Source organism: Oryza brachyantha, chromosome 5, assembly GCF_000231095.2.
Source record: "Oryza brachyantha chromosome 5, ObraRS2, whole genome shotgun sequence".
In the NCBI taxonomy this organism is placed as follows: Eukaryota; Viridiplantae; Streptophyta; class Magnoliopsida; order Poales; family Poaceae; genus Oryza; species Oryza brachyantha.
This window is the reverse complement of record NC_023167.2, coordinates 15,809,125-15,824,805: the sequence shown is the minus strand read 5'-3', so window position 1 is coordinate 15,824,805 and position 15,681 is coordinate 15,809,125. Positions and strand designations below refer to the sequence as shown.

Sequence of the window (15,681 nt, the reverse complement as noted above, 5' to 3'; positions counted from 1 at the left end):
ATAAATATTTTTAATGATCTAAAAATAAAAGCTACAAAATAAATCTCAAAAACGGCACCGCTCGACCAGGATCCGCTATGCTAAATGGGATCATTGTAAATACTTCTCTATCTACTCTTCTACTTAATAATCACAATTAGTTGATCACCTAATTTCTCGAATTAATCAATCACATAACTGCACCATTTAATTTCACATCTTTTTCTTAATCTCTACGTAAAAACTTTAGAAGCACGTATATTCAGACGAGCGAAAGTATTTGTTAATTAATGATGTGGATCGGATGGTTTTGTCCTTCCGAAGTCTAAAACAGGTTCGTCAATCACACGGTCACACATACGGGTGATGGTTTGATTTATTTAAAAAACCAAACGAAAATTTATAATAAAAAATAATTTTTAAATAAAGATTTTATATACGAGTTCTTAGTGATCTAAAAACTAAGGCTAAAAAATAAATTACGATAACAACCCAAAATCTAAATTCTGTTTTATATGCCACATAATCACCATGTCAACGCTTACAAGGGATGAACACAAAGTCAAAACAAGCTAGGTTCACATTAGCTAAAACCGCTCGTAATGACAACTTGGTTTACACTGGTTTCAAAAGTATAATGATATACTATTTCGGTTTCGATGTTAAGAGCATCCCAGCATCCATATTTTTATTTTTTATATCTCTTTACAATTCAGCAAATCATTCATATATAACATCTTCTATATCTGTAGAGAGGACATCTAAATATATAGTTTCTCTTCTAATATAAATGACATCCAAAAATAAATGATATAGATATTCCGTTGGAGCTTAATCTTTATCCTTCATTCCCTATTTTAACGATAGAGAATTGAATGGATATCCCGCTGGCTGGGAATGCTCTAGGGGACCCAAATGTAACTCAACAGATAGTTGATAGACTCAATGTGGTCTTTAATGTTGCGGGCCATAAGTTATTCTTACTCTTTTAGATGGCCCAGCCCAGGTGGGCTGGCCTTACTACGCGCCACCTCGATGTGATATGGGCCGGAAGAACGGGCCCGTCAAGCCCATACTCTCGGCCCAAACCCACCCCCACGTCTGACTTGACCATCTTCCACCCGTCGCTGCGCCCTCGCCTTCACCTTCACCTTCACCTCGGGGCGGCGGTAGATCTCGCGGCCGCGTCGCGGGATCGGTGAGGAGGGCGGGACAGCAGCTGCAGCAGGGGGGAGCGGCAAAACCCTACTCGCTCTCTCCCTCTCTCTCCCGCGCCGCCGCATAGATCTCCGGTGCGATCCAAGGTGAGGGGGGCCAGCCACCGTCTCGTCTCTCGTCACGCTTCGTCTTCGTCGGGGAGGAGGAGGTTTCTTTCTCTCTTTTTTGACGGCGTGTTTGCAGATGGCGAGCACGGGGCGGTCGATGTCGCTGTCGCTGCTGCTGTTCGCGGTGACGCTGTCGCTGCTCGAGATGTACCGGGGGAAGTTCGCCTCGTCGGAGCTCATGACCATCGCCGGCGGATTCGTCAGCTCCCTCCTCTTCCTCCTCCTGCTCACCGTGCGTCCAGTCGCCCCTTCCATCTTCTCCTAGCTCTTTAACTTTTTCTCTGTTTCACTAATTTGAAGTGATGGAATCATCAGTGGTAAAATTTTGGGGTTTTTTCCCCGTTTAAACAAACCCCATATTGCAATGATGCTGTCTCCTGTAGCTTTGGGTACATTTGAATGATTCAGTCTGTGGCGGATATCCAAACATCATGAGGAAAATATTGATTTGGTGTGTGCAGAAGTGGGCAGTAATTAGCATTGTGCTTTGCTCGATTATTTATCTGACTAGGCAGTAGACGCATGAGCGAATATTTTGGTTTAGAGGACCTGGAAAACTAGTTTCTTCGTGTTCAATTTTCCTGATATCCACACAAGAATTGCTTCTTAAATAGAATAGACCATTTAATTTTAAGTTCACTCTCCACATAAGAATAGCTTCTCAAACAGAATAGAACATTTAATTTTAAGCTCACTGCGTATTATACAGGCTAAGTATATGCAATTTTCTACAATGCTTTGGGTAATCATAATTCTGGGTTAAGGCCATGCTAAGTATGGAAACTGGAGCTGTGAACATTTCCTTTTCTGAGCCTAGATAATAGAACTAAATGGGGTTTTGTCCAAAAGCCTGCTAAGTCTCAAGAGTTTTCCTAGCGGAAGTAGCCTCTCCAATATCCATACTAATAAATTATCCAATACTCAAGGCAATTATCCTTGAAATGCTGTACGTATCCCAGTTTTCCACTCTGTAACAAGAAAACAGTGCAAACAGACCTTACCAACGGAACAAAATATAGCAAAACAAGGACATAAGACATACTAGTAAGCAGGTGGTATCCACATTTGATAGTCACCCTTTATGGTTGTATTAATAGATCAGTGAGTTTTGCACTTGTGAAGCTGTCTTTTGATTTGGTACACTTTTGCAGTTTATTGGCAATTATCAGGAAGCTAATGGAGTTAGAACTGGGTGGGGTGCAGGTATATAGCATATGATCTTTCTTTCTGCTCCCCATAATTTTTCTTTTTAATTTATTTAATTGTCTGTTTGTTTGCAGTCGTTGTCGCGGAACTTGTTGCACTTATTATTGCCGGTACTGTCCATCGTGTTTGTATCACAACATGGTATGTCACCTTAAAGACACTTAACAGTTCTTTTTACTGACCATCAGCATTTTTCTGTATGAATGTTTCATGTTTGGCAAATAAGATTCCTGGGATTATCTAGAGATGGTAATCTACTAATCTCAGACATATGGTGGAGTAAAAATTCCTGGGATTATCTAGAGATGACAATCTACTAATCTCAGACATACTAGCAGAGAATTTTCTTATGAATTGATGCTCTGTTTAGATTGGGGGAAATGAAAATAACGTATTAGGCAAAACAAAATACTGCACTTGTTTGCATGGAAAAGAGATGTGGTCGTGCACATTAAAAGCATTTTTACCTGGTTGATTATAATATTATTGAAACAGGCTGAATTCAACACTATATTATCTTTAGTTGATGGATGTTACTAAAACTAGTGTTGTTGGTAAAAATATTGATTTATCACATGTTGCAAAAGCTTTATTTATGCAACAATTTCACTAAAAGCAAAGTGCAATCTGCGGTTTACATCATGATTAATCCTAAGAGATGCCTCATGTTGATGTAATAAGACATCATTCATAATTATGGCATATAGAATGGATTAAGCGTAGGTGTTAAACCTATCTAGAGAAAACATAAAATAGGAAATTAATAGCCCTTCTATAGTATGTTATACTTGTAGTGTAAATTGCTCAGCTGCTTGGCATTTTGTTAAAGTAACTTGGCAAATTGTATCCACCTAATTATCACGACTTTAGAGAGTTATCTGACAGTCTGAAGTTGATACTTTGGAGAGTTCTTTGACAGTGATAAATTCATATTATTTTGCTTTGCTCTGTCTGTGCACTATTGCTGCCGTCCTTACAGATGTATTGATCAATTTTATCAATCTTGGCTGCAGCTTCCTGTTTTCTGCTGGGTTCCTCTACGAGGTTGATAAGCTCTCGGGAATGATTCTTGCAAGGAGCGAGTCAAAAGTGAGGCGGCACTAAGCTTTTGTACCATGTCATATTTGTAGATCAAATCAAAAACTAAAGTTCACACCCTCCATCGAACTTTCAACCCAGCTAGCTTTTCCCACGAGGCATACGTATACCGTTTGAATTATCAATGCTGCTAGTGTGATTGCGCTGATGTCACAGTTCGACTGTTATGAGTTTTATGATCTAATGAGACTGTTGTTGACTAGGTAATTTGATGACTTTTGACAGTCTCCCAGTGACATGAGTTTACCATATTTTTGCAAACCAATGGCGTATTTTTGCATTTTAGAGTTTGACCAGCCCTGTTGCAAACTTTGAAAATGTGGCCAGCTGAGGAACTGGCTATGATATGATTTTGTCAAGCAACATTGCTTAATAGTTTATCTCTGTCGGTGGCCAACTGACTGGTTATGATATGATTTTGTCAAGCAATATTTCTTAATAGTTTGTCTCCATCGACTCCGGGGTTCTCTCGAGGTTGCAAAGCACTGCACAACACTGGAAATGTCAACGTGGAAAATTTATATGGGAGGGGGCCGCAAAGATTTCTTTGGGATTGGTGTTCACATCCTTCCAGTTGCAAGTAAGGATGGGGTTGGTCGGCTTTAGTTTAACCAAATGAATTGTTTAACCAAATGAATTAAGATGAATTAAGTTTTATTAAGAATTATTTCATTTAGATGAACTAAAACTTGTTCGTTTAATTCATTTAGTTGAACTAAGAATGTTTTGCTGACTGTGTGACCTAACCTACGCTCAGCCCTACTTGCAAAGAGAAAACTCGTCGTTAATGTGGATATTTGGATAATGAAGAATGGCTTGATTTTAGATTAACCTGCGGTTCTTCGAGCTCAACTTTGTATAAAGTTGATTTTAAAATTTTAAGTACGATATAAACTCTTAGTTTCTATTTTTATAGATATAATTTTTGTTTATGACATAATTTAAAACTTAAACTAGATTTCATATATATTCTTTGCTTATGTTTCCATATATATGATTGTATTTTGAATATAATAGTTTTAAAAAATAAAACTATAACTCTTGGCTGGCATGCATTCAAATGTTATTTTATACTCCCTTCGATTTTAGAGAGATTAAAGTTGATGAAAACAAGTACTGTGATTGATTAAGATGGATAAGTACGTGGGAAGATTATATAAGAGATGGTTATGGTTGGAGGAGATAAGAGTTAGGTGGAGATATTCTTGTAACATTTGATACAACCATTAGATACTCTTGTATCTTCTTATATCTCTGGACAGAGTGAATAGACAACTGTATCGATCTATGTACGTTGTAACTTGTAATCAGGATAGGCTAAGAGCAAGGCTAATATAAGAGCTAACTCCTGCTTCAAAATTTTTCTGCGTCACTAAGAGCTAAAAAAGAGTCAACTTATATAACAGCTACACATAAAACATATGTTATATCATATGGTCCATCTCTTATACACACGTAGCTTTTTAGAGCTTGTACTGTAGTGAGCTGTAAATCTGTAGTCCGTTTTTCTTCAATCTCCTCCATGTAAGCATAAATATAACGTGACAATTTTTTAAACTTGTTTACGTCATGATACAACTGTCTATACTTTTTTCTTTCGTCAATGTAAGAATGTCTAGAATTTAATATAATAGTGAACATAATATAATAGTGAACATAGTGACTGTTTTTCTCTTTTCGTGCTCTTAGCTAGTAATAAGAAGATTAAAATTGTTGCCCAATTACTCTTTAAAAAGTTGTTGCCCGACCTTTATTTTTCAAGATTTATCGTAGGTCAACCTAGATTATTGTCTTAATATCAATTATTATAATTTATAATTATCGTTAGTACGCACGCGTATGAAGCTTTTTTTTTTTTTGCATGAATCTAGTGAGCAGTGATTGCGATTGACACGAACTTTGTGGCATTTTGACCAGGGCTGAGGGCACCTTCCCAGCATCTCTCTCTATCAGGCCCACAGCCACAGCACAATGCAAAAAAGAAAGTCCTCGATCAAATCAGAGAGGGAGAGAGACGTAGGTTAGCAACGCGATGTTCGGCCGTGTTCTTTAACCAAGCTGACTAAGGCCGCGTTTGATGTGGGTACGTAAGTTAACTGCGTTTGACGTGGATACGTAAGTTAAGCTTATACCCTGACACAGAAAAAGTAGTAATAGATTAGTACATAATTAATTAATTATTAATTATTAAAAAATATAAAATATATTAATATGATTTTTTAAAACAACTTTCCTATAGAAAATTTTTATAAAAAATACGCTGTTTAGCAGTTCGTAAAATATGCGCGTGGAAAATGATTGAGACTTAGTTAATTTATGGAGGTGGCCGAAGGGCCTTATAAGTCAGACCTTTTCTTTATGTATGTTTCGTGAACTGCTAAATAATGTATTTTTTAAAATAATATATATAAGTTGATTTAAAAAATTATATCAATCTATTTTTTAATTTTTTTATAACTAATAAGTAAGTAATCATATATTAATCCACGGCTACCAACGTGCCTGTTACTGCAACGTACAAGAACACCTATGGGGCCATTCATGACCGTGAAACTCTGGAATAATTAGCTTTTGCCACTCTTAGAAATGATACTAATATATTTGTCACTGGGCCCACATGTCATAGACACATGAGGCCCCACGTATCATAGACAGCGGATGACAAATATATTAGGTATCATTTCTAAAAGTGACAAAAAGTTAAATGCCCGTAAACTCTCCGAATCCAATCCAATCACTAGGAAATTAAAGTCTACTTAGATCACGCATGGGTCATGACGGCCCCAACTGCCAACTTGCCATTTCTTGCAAAGATGGTTACCTTTTTCCTTTTCATAATAAGGCAAACAGCATATTAGCAAACGAATATTAATTTATAAATATTTTTTATAAACATGATATTAGAGATCTAAAGACAAAGGCTTAAAAATAGACTATGATAAAAAAATTATCTTTCAATTTAAAATTAAAAGTTAAAAATTTGCGTATAAGCATGTACCGAAGAAAAAGACGAGAACGTCAGTTTTTGTCACGCGAACATGACGCGGTTAGAAGCAGCATTTATTATGTCCGGCCGACCTATGAGCACATGTGGAGATTAGTTTTTTAATACTCGCTCCGGTTTTTGATAATAAGTGTTGTTTTGATAAGATATGGTCTTATTTATCTTTGACTATGTTTTTAATTAAAATATATAATTAAATAATTTTTTATTAAAATACTGTTTTATTCATCTATACATGTCGTTAGTGTTTCCAAACTAAATATTTTAAATCTATTAATAGTCAAAGTTTTAAAAGTTTAACCACACCATTATCCAAAACGACGAGAATTATAAATATAGAGGGGTATATTTTTGTATGCTTTTATTTCGATTGGATATTTGCCTATTAATGAAGGTGCTTTTGTATGTCCCTGTCAGGGAGTTATTTGTGCTAATGTTAAGATGATGATCGTTACTAGCAATTTGTTAGGAAAACTCTAGCCGGAGGGCGATGGCGTGAGCAATTACCACAAAAAGTTCTCGCCGCAATCCACAAGACAAATGAGACCTTACTCCTAGGATTATTCTTTAATTAGAACGAGTTTTTATTCAGGTAAAATTGGATTCATAGCATCAAAAATTCCCGTAATTTTGCCTATCTAGGTATGCTCCTTTTTGCTGTTTTTTTTGTTTTATTTTGTACTCGCTGCAATTTATCTCGACCGTCGATTACATGGACAGATAAGACAAAGGGAATCCACAACGTCGATTCCAATCCTGCATTGTCAACTGCACAGTTACGATACAGAACGGCGACTAGCCTGCACTTATTCTTAATATGATACTAGTCGCAGTATATTAATACTGCTCTAATGAAGTCACAGGCCAAAATGCTGGTTGGATTAAGCCATTTCTCGCGCCCAACGGCCAACACAAAATAATGTAGAAATCATGCCGCGACAGCTACCTGCCACCAATAGCCAGCCTGACTGAGAGATTAATTAAGAAGCTTAAGAAGAGGTTAATTAATCAGGTCGACGCTGCTATTTTCAATTGTATCCTTTTTCTCACGAGATTTTTCTATTTTCAATCTTACGAGAACTGAGAAAGTAGCTTAGGATGGAGAGAGGTTTCCAAGATTTACATATTTTAGCTCGGAGGATATAAATGACTGACTTAAAATAAATTTTACTTTGTAAGAAATTCTATATAAATATTTTTACATGAAATTATTTAGGAACTCAAGAAGTCTCATTGATACTCCCTTGGTTTCATAATATAAACTTCCTATTGTCTAAATTCATATACCCTTTCATTTCAAAATATATGATGTATTTTATTGTTACGATAAAAGTTTAACTAATTTTTTTACTCTATTGCTATATCACTTACGTGGCACAAAGGTAAAATCATAAGAAACTGATTTCAAATATAAATATAATAATATCAATTTTATGTCATAAAAATTATCTTAATTAAATATTTTTTTGTCAAGTTGTTGTGATAACTAAATAAAATAGGCCCTATATCTTCAAAATACAAGAGTAGATATTAATAAATTTAGACATTCATACGAAATATATAAGATAAATATCATAAATAAGACTAACAGAACATTGATAAATCCATATAAGAGTAGGAATTATCAGGATAACAACATAGCCAGTGGTAATCGGGGTCGGCTGTTTGACCAAGCGGCGCCGTTTGGCGCGGCGCGAGGAAGCTGTCTGAACGCGTGAGGTGCTCACTCTCAACCTCTTTCCCCGCGGGTGGGCGCGGGCGCTGGCGCGCGGGTTGACCTCTTCCCCGGCGGCGCGCGCGAGGTTGGTTGCCGCCTCGGCCCCCGCTCCTTCCTTCCAGCCACCAATATACACCGAGGCGTGCTGTCCTCCCGCACGTTGCCCGCCCGCGGACTTTCTCCCTCCCTCTTTGGCTCCCTCTCCACCATCTCCGGCCTCGCTCTGCTCTGCTGCCGGTCTCGTTCTGCTCCGGGTGGCTCTTCCCCGCCGCCGGCGGAGACGACGAAAGGTGGCGGCGCGGTGGACGATGGAGCAGCCGCCGGTGTTCTTGGTGGCGGCGCTGCTGGTGCTGCTGCTGGCGGGCGCGCCGGCGGTGCGGTGCCAGGGCCAGACCACCAACGCCCAGGACGGTGAGTGGTAACTGGTAGTCTCTGTCTCCCTCTCGCCGCCGCCGGCGATCGCCTCCGGTTCTTGGGGCGCAGCAGCTGGATCAGGACAGGCTGAATCTTTCTCTGTCTTGCCCGGAGGAAGAATTGTTTTGCTGATGTTGATGTTCTTCTTCCATGGGATTTCTTTTCCTTGGGCAGTTGACGCGCTCCAGTCGGTGAAGAGCCAGTGGACGAACTACCCGCCGAGCTGGAACTCCGGCGACCCCTGCGGCAGTTGGGACGGCGTCATGTGCACCAACGGGAGGGTGACATCGCTGTAAGTTACAGCCAGCTCCTTCTTCTTGCTGCTGCCAATCATGGCGGAGCCTGTCTGACGTCATGGCGCGCCATGCGTCGTCTTGGTTTTGCAGGAGGCTTTCTAGCGTCAGTCTGCAAGGAACGCTGAGCGGCAGCATCGGCCAGCTCAGCCAGCTCGTCTATCTGTAAGCATTTTTTTTTTTTGTCTATCATCACCCAGCTTAGCAAACTGCCATGATATTGCAGCCCATGAGTTTGGATTTTGGGAAAAAGATTGTCCATGATTCTGTAGCATTTTAGATTGTTCAGGCTGGGAACTTCAGATTGAACTAGTCAAGGGGCAGATTGTCAGAACAGTTTGCTTCTAGTTTATGGACTCTGCTTTCTTGCTGCTTAGTTCAGCTGACCAGTTCAAGTTTACTACCAATCTTATGCTTTTGACTATTATGGCAATGTGACATGCATTAGGTTCATTTGTTACCAAATGAAAGAAACAAGATGTGCTTAAAAGTTAAACTATCAATAGCAAATGGACCTGGATGAAATAATCTGAAGCTTTGACTATTCTGGCAATGTGACAGATTAGGTTTGTTACCAAAAGAAAGGCACAAAGTACACTTGAAGTTAAATTAAAAATAGTAAACAAACCTGGATATGATCAGAAACTTTGACTATTCTGGCAATGTGACATGGATTAGGTTCATTTGTTACCAAATGAAAGAAACAAGATGCACTTGCAGTTATACTATCAATAGCAAACAGACCAGGATGAAATGATTTGTGAAGCCCAACTAATTTGTCTGAGAATAATATAGTAGCTGACAACACAAACACTTGCAGGGATCTTTCCTTCAACATTAATCTCGGCGGTCAGCTGCCAGCTGAGATCGGGAACCTTGGGCAGCTTACAACACTGTATGCGCTGCACTGCTAATTGTTGTCAACACTACCTTTCCTATCAGGAATCCTAAACTTGCTTAATGATGTGCACAAATGTTCTATAATTGTCAGGATCTTAGCTGGTTGCAGCTTCAATGGAAAAATTCCAACAGAAATAGGCAACCTGCGGGAACTCTGGTTCTTGTGAGTGGATAGCTAGTTCACAATTCAGATGATTCTTTTTCCTTTGGGTGGATTGGCATACTGAATGTGTTGTGCTCTCTATAGGGCCTTGAATTCAAACAAGTTTACAGGTGGAATACCGCCTTCGATTGGCGTACTCACAAAGCTCTTCTGGCTAGACCTGGCCGATAATCAGCTCACTGGACCTGTCCCTGTCTCAACATCAACATCACCAGGCCTTGACCAACTTGTCAACACGAAGCACTTGTATGTAATTATAATCTTACTTTATGATATTGATCAATTGAGAAATATGATAATGTCTAAGTACTTACAATTGATTGTTTTGCTCCTAAACTCAAAATGATGACCAGCCATTTCAATAAGAACCAATTAACTGGAACGCTTAATGGACTCTTCAACTCCAAAATGACTCTCATACACATGTAAGGGATTGACAAATTTTCATGTCTAATATGAATAAATATATATATATCTTGCTAACATCTCTCCTCATCTTGTCAGTTTGTTTGATAGCAACCAGTTCACAGGCTCAATCCCAGCTGACGTTGGGGGCATTACTACACTTGAAGTTCTGTAAGTATCTTGAAAGTTAACATAGGTGGAACTCATCTTTTTATTCTGTAAATATGTTTGGTCATATCTTTGACTTGCTTTGCATCTTTGGCAGCCGATTGGACAGGAATGGTTTTGTGGGAGCAATACCTGCTACCATTGGCAACTTGGTCAAACTCAATGAGCTGTAAGTGACATTTGATCTTAAAGGAATAATTATGACACTTGAGGTGCCTCTCTTGAAAATGTTGTCCTCTCTAGGAACTTGGCAAGCAACAAGCTAACTGGATCAGTGCCAGATCTTAGCAACATCACCAACTTGAATGTTGTGTAAGAAACTAAATCCCATGCCTCATCACCTGACCATATAAACTGTCCGCATAATTAAAGATTCCATCCTTAAATTCCCAGGGATTTGAGCAACAACACATTTGATGCTTCAGTTGCCCCCAGCTGGTTCACAACTTTAACATCTCTTGCTTCTGTGTGAGCTATCTAAAACATTTGGTATTTTAAATTTTGTGTCGTCTTGAGATGAAAATTTCATACTCATCTCTATGTTTCAATCACTCAGATCAATAGCTTCTGGAAGTCTTTCTGGCCAGGTCCCTAAGGGGCTCTTCACATTGCCTCAGCTGCAGCAAGTGTAATGTTCTGATGACTTATACTCAAATATACGAGTTAGGAGTAACAAATAGTGTCTTATATCTGCCTATTTTGTGGCTAATCAGACAGTGTCCTAAGCAACAACCAATTCAACGGGACACTTGAAATGACTGGCAGCATCAGCACCCAACTGCAGACTGTAAATCTCATGGACAACCAAATAGTTTCTACCAATACCCCAAGTTACAAGAAAGCTCTGCTGTAAGAACCCCGCAAACTTGATAAACTCCCATTCAATTTGCTTATTCTCCCCTCCTACCTTTTCACCAACATTTCTTTGGTTCTCTTGTCAAATACTATCCGCAGGCTGGCCGGAAATCCGTTTTGTGCAGAGCAAGATCCCAACAACAAACCCTTCTGCAGCAGGCAGCAACAGAACGCGAACGCATACTTTACCAACACTGCACAATGCAGCTCAGCACCTCAGTGCCGTGATGGTCAGAACCTGAACCCTACAAACTGTGGCTGTGCCTTCTCATACAATGGCAAGATGGTCTTCAGGGCGCCCTTATTTGTCGACGTGTCAAACAGTGCGCCGTTCCAGGAGCTGGAGTCAACCATGTCAGTACAGCTGAAACTGCTTCCTGGCTCGGTCGCTCTCTCCGACATCCACTTCAACAGTGACAACTACCTCCAAGTACAAGTGAAGCTGTTCCCAACATCTGGGACGACCTTCAGCGTGTTGGATTTGTCAAGGATTGGCTTTAATCTCAGTAACCAGACTTACAAACCACCACCAAAATTTGGACCTTATTTCTTCATTGCAGACCCATATGCCCCATTAGCAGGTACTTGGATTTCACTATGCCAATTCTACCACTGTATTTAAGTAGTTCTATTTTGGTTTGCCCTCCAAGAACACATACAAGGAATTTTTTTTAGAAATAACATTATTTTAATGAAAAATCGTAAGATTAAAGGCCATGCATAAAAAATCGCAATTTTAGGGGTCTGTCAAACTGCCATAGTTCGATAGGCCCCCTATCGAACAGGGGCAGTTCGACAGGCCCTCCGCAGGTGCTTGTCGAACACCACATCGCTCGACTGAGGCAGTAGGGGGGCCTGTCAACCTTTGACAGTTCGACATGCCCCCTCAACGCCAAGTGGTGGGCCCTGTCGAACGATGGGTGTTCGATAGGGTTCCCTCTCAAACAGCAGCAGTTCGACAGGACCTAAATCGAACATCCACTGTTCAACAGGGTGTTAAAATTGCGATTTTTCACAGATAGCCTCTAATCTTACGATTTTTCATTAAAATAATGTTATTTCTCAAAAAAATTCTACATACAAGTCTCTTACTATTTTGGGTGTGCCAGGTGCTCGTGGTGACAAAAAATCCAAGATGGGCATAGGCGCTATAGCTGGAATTGCAGTAGCCGGTGGGCTCCTTGTTATCGCTCTCATTTTCATGTCAATGTTTGCTCTGCGACAGAAGAGAAGGGCTAAGGAACTCAAGGAACGAGCAGACCCTTTTGGTAAGGATATAAATGCTCATGTGCATCATGTCATTGGCAATGCCATTAAGCAATTCCTCAGGGACACAGCAACCTACTGCATGCTAGATGCTACTATTAAAACGAGCCATGCCAAGGTCAAGAAGCTCTGAGTTAACTGAACCACTTTCTGATCCAAAATTTTCAGCTTCATGGGCTGCTGGCCAGAAGGACAGTGGAGGAGCTCCACAGCTGAAGGGAGCAAGGTTCTTCTCCTTTGACGAGCTCAAGATCTGCACCAACAACTTCTCAGACAGCCACGAGATCGGATCAGGGGGCTACGGGAAGGTGTACAGGGGGATTCTCGGCGACGGCACCCGCGTCGCCATAAAGCGTGCAGAGCCAGGCTCAATGCAGGGCGCCGTGGAGTTTAAGAACGAGATCGAGCTGCTGTCCAGGGTTCACCACCGCAATCTGGTCGGCCTCATCGGCTTCTGCTATGAACAAGGCGAGCAGATGCTTGTTTACGAGTACATCTCCAATGGCACACTCAGAGAGAACTTGATGGGTAAATTTTTCAATCACATCGTTAGCATTGTCATGAACCTGATCTGACTGAATTTTTTTTGCACCATTTCGTTTGAATTGCTTAAAAATATTCTTTTATAAGAAGTAAAAGAAAGATGTTTCTGATTTGCAGGAAAGGGAACATACATGGACTGGAATAAGAGGCTGAGGATCGCGCTCGGCTCAGCAAGAGGTCTTGCCTACCTGCACGAGCTCGCCGACCCACCGATCATCCACCGTGACGTCAAGTCCACCAACATCCTCCTCGACGACAACCTCAAGGCCAAGGTGGCCGATTTTGGCCTCTCCAAGCTCGTTGCCGACACTGAGAAGGGCCATGTCTCCACACAAGTCAAGGGAACTCTGGTAAATTCACCTACTGACCACTTCTGCCACTCTCCTGACAAAATTTATAGACAGCAAAACCAGAACAAATATGCTTAATTAGATGTTAAAACCCAACCAAACTTGAAGTAATTGTGTTAAATTTGATGGAATATGGTAATTAAGCATGTCCCATTTGCAGTTCAACTTACTAACCACCTCTGCCAATCTCATGACAAAATTCACCTCACTAGCCAACTTCTTACCAATCCCCTGATATAACTGAACTTTGAGCTTTGATTCAGTACTCTTCAATTTTTTTATAAAAAAATTATGAACGACTTTAGAACGAATTGAATTAGCTATGCTCAATTTGAAATCAAACTTGAAGTATAAACATGGTGAAATTGATGGGATGTGGTAGGGTTACCTGGACCCGGAGTACTACATGACGCAGCAGCTGTCGGAGAAGAGCGACGTGTACAGCTTCGGGGTGGTGATGCTGGAGCTGGTGAGCGGGCGGCAGCCGATCGAGAAGGGGCGGTACGTCGTGCGGGAGGTGCGGCTGGCCATCGACCCGGCCGACCGCGACCACCACTACGGCCTCCGGGGCATCGTCGACCCGGCCATCCGCGACGCCGCGCGCACGCCCGTGTTCCGGCGGTTCGTGCAGCTGGCGATGCGGTGCGTCGACGAGTCGGCGGCGGCGCGCCCGGCCATGGGCGCCGTCGTGAAGGAGATCGAGGCCATGCTGCAGAACGAGCCCGACGCCGCCGCCAGCGGCGGGGACAGCTCGGCCGACCCGTCCGCCAACGAGTTCGACCACTCCCGGGGCGGCGGCGGCGGCGGCCCGCCGGAGCACCCCTACAGCGACGTGGAGATCAGCCGGGGGTCGTACGCCGGCGACGGCGCGTCGGATTACATGCCCTATTTCGAGGTCAAGCCCAAGTAGTTCTACACTGTAATTAAATCGAGGCGTTTTGTTTAAAAAAAAAGAAAGAAAAGAATTTTCCTCTTCTTTTTTCAGTTTGCATGAAATGTATATTTGTAATTTTGCACGTGCTTGTGATTAATCATACTGCCACGTCAGATTTTTTTTTCTTGTGAAATGCATCAAATTCTTTGTTTTTTGGTTCTTCAGATTTTCAGTGTTACGTTCTAGCTATTTCCGAAAAATATATTCAAAGATATCACTCGATTCATCGAGAGTTTATTATTAAGACGACGAAAGTTAAAATAATACATTAACAGCCAGATCATCACAACGGTTATATGGCTAACTAGCTGTACGGGCATAGTTATGTCATCTTATGCAACTCCATAGGCCATGTTTTGGCGAATTTTTTGAAATTCTAATTTATTTATTAAATATTTTATACGCTTAAGTTTATATTTTAAAAATTCACAAAACTAACATTCTACCGCTCTCTAGGAGAGCGAAATGCTGACGTGGCAAACAGCCACCCGGCCGAGAAGGATGGCCAGCAACGGTACATCAAGTCATTTTGCATTTAGCCACTTTTCATCCTCTATAAGGGTGGCACGGGGTGAATGCAAAATAGTCATGCACGCCTAGGAACTTTTTATAATTGAGCCGCGGTTTGATATATATATATATAGTATATATATATATATACATATATACATATATATATATATATAAAACATATGTAATAATATTTAATCATAAGCGTTTTCTTGGCCCAGTGGTCACCATCCCCTCTTCTATCTAAAAGACTAGAGGCACCGTTAAGCCAAGAGAGTACTTATGATTAAGCAATTACATATATTATCCACATATGTATCAAATTGCGGTTCGATCGTCAAAAGTTTCCAGGACACGCGTGGGCCATTTTGCATCTGGCCTTTTTTTCATCCTCTATGGTCATTTTGCATTTAACCCCTTTCCGCCCTATAGAGGACGAAAAGAGGCTAAATGCAAAATAGCCCAATGCGCCGTTGCCGGCCGTCCCTCCTGGGCGGATGGCTGTTTGTCACGTCAGCATTCCGTCTTCTAGAGGACGGTGGGAGGTTAGT

The 15,681-nt window shown here is 40.9% G+C and overlaps 2 protein-coding genes across 2 annotated transcripts; both read left to right on the top strand.

Moving 5' to 3' along the window:
- The first annotated feature begins 1,123 nt into the window (after positions 1-1,123).
- Positions 1,124-3,824, top strand: LOC102704703 (protein KRTCAP2 homolog). Its single transcript, XM_006654495.3, has 5 exons — positions 1,124-1,283; positions 1,381-1,536; positions 2,456-2,507; positions 2,585-2,651; positions 3,524-3,824. The coding sequence occupies exons 2-5, from the start codon at positions 1,381-1,383 to the stop codon at positions 3,612-3,614; spliced, it is 366 nt and encodes a 121-aa protein (XP_006654558.1). The 5' UTR covers positions 1,124-1,283; the 3' UTR covers positions 3,615-3,824.
- A 4,649-nt stretch (positions 3,825-8,473) lies between these two features.
- Positions 8,474-14,750, top strand: LOC102705632 (leucine-rich repeat receptor protein kinase HPCA1-like). Its single transcript, XM_006655368.3, has 18 exons — positions 8,474-8,740; positions 8,918-9,035; positions 9,130-9,201; positions 9,857-9,931; positions 10,028-10,099; positions 10,184-10,345; positions 10,453-10,524; positions 10,604-10,675; positions 10,770-10,841; positions 10,916-10,984; positions 11,066-11,140; positions 11,229-11,300; positions 11,390-11,521; positions 11,627-12,108; positions 12,637-12,795; positions 12,962-13,321; positions 13,454-13,686; positions 14,069-14,750. Exons 1-18 carry the CDS (start codon positions 8,638-8,640, stop codon positions 14,594-14,596), a joined length of 2,928 nt encoding a protein of 975 aa, XP_006655431.2. The 5' UTR covers positions 8,474-8,637; the 3' UTR covers positions 14,597-14,750.
- Positions 14,751-15,681: the final 931 nt, after the last annotated feature.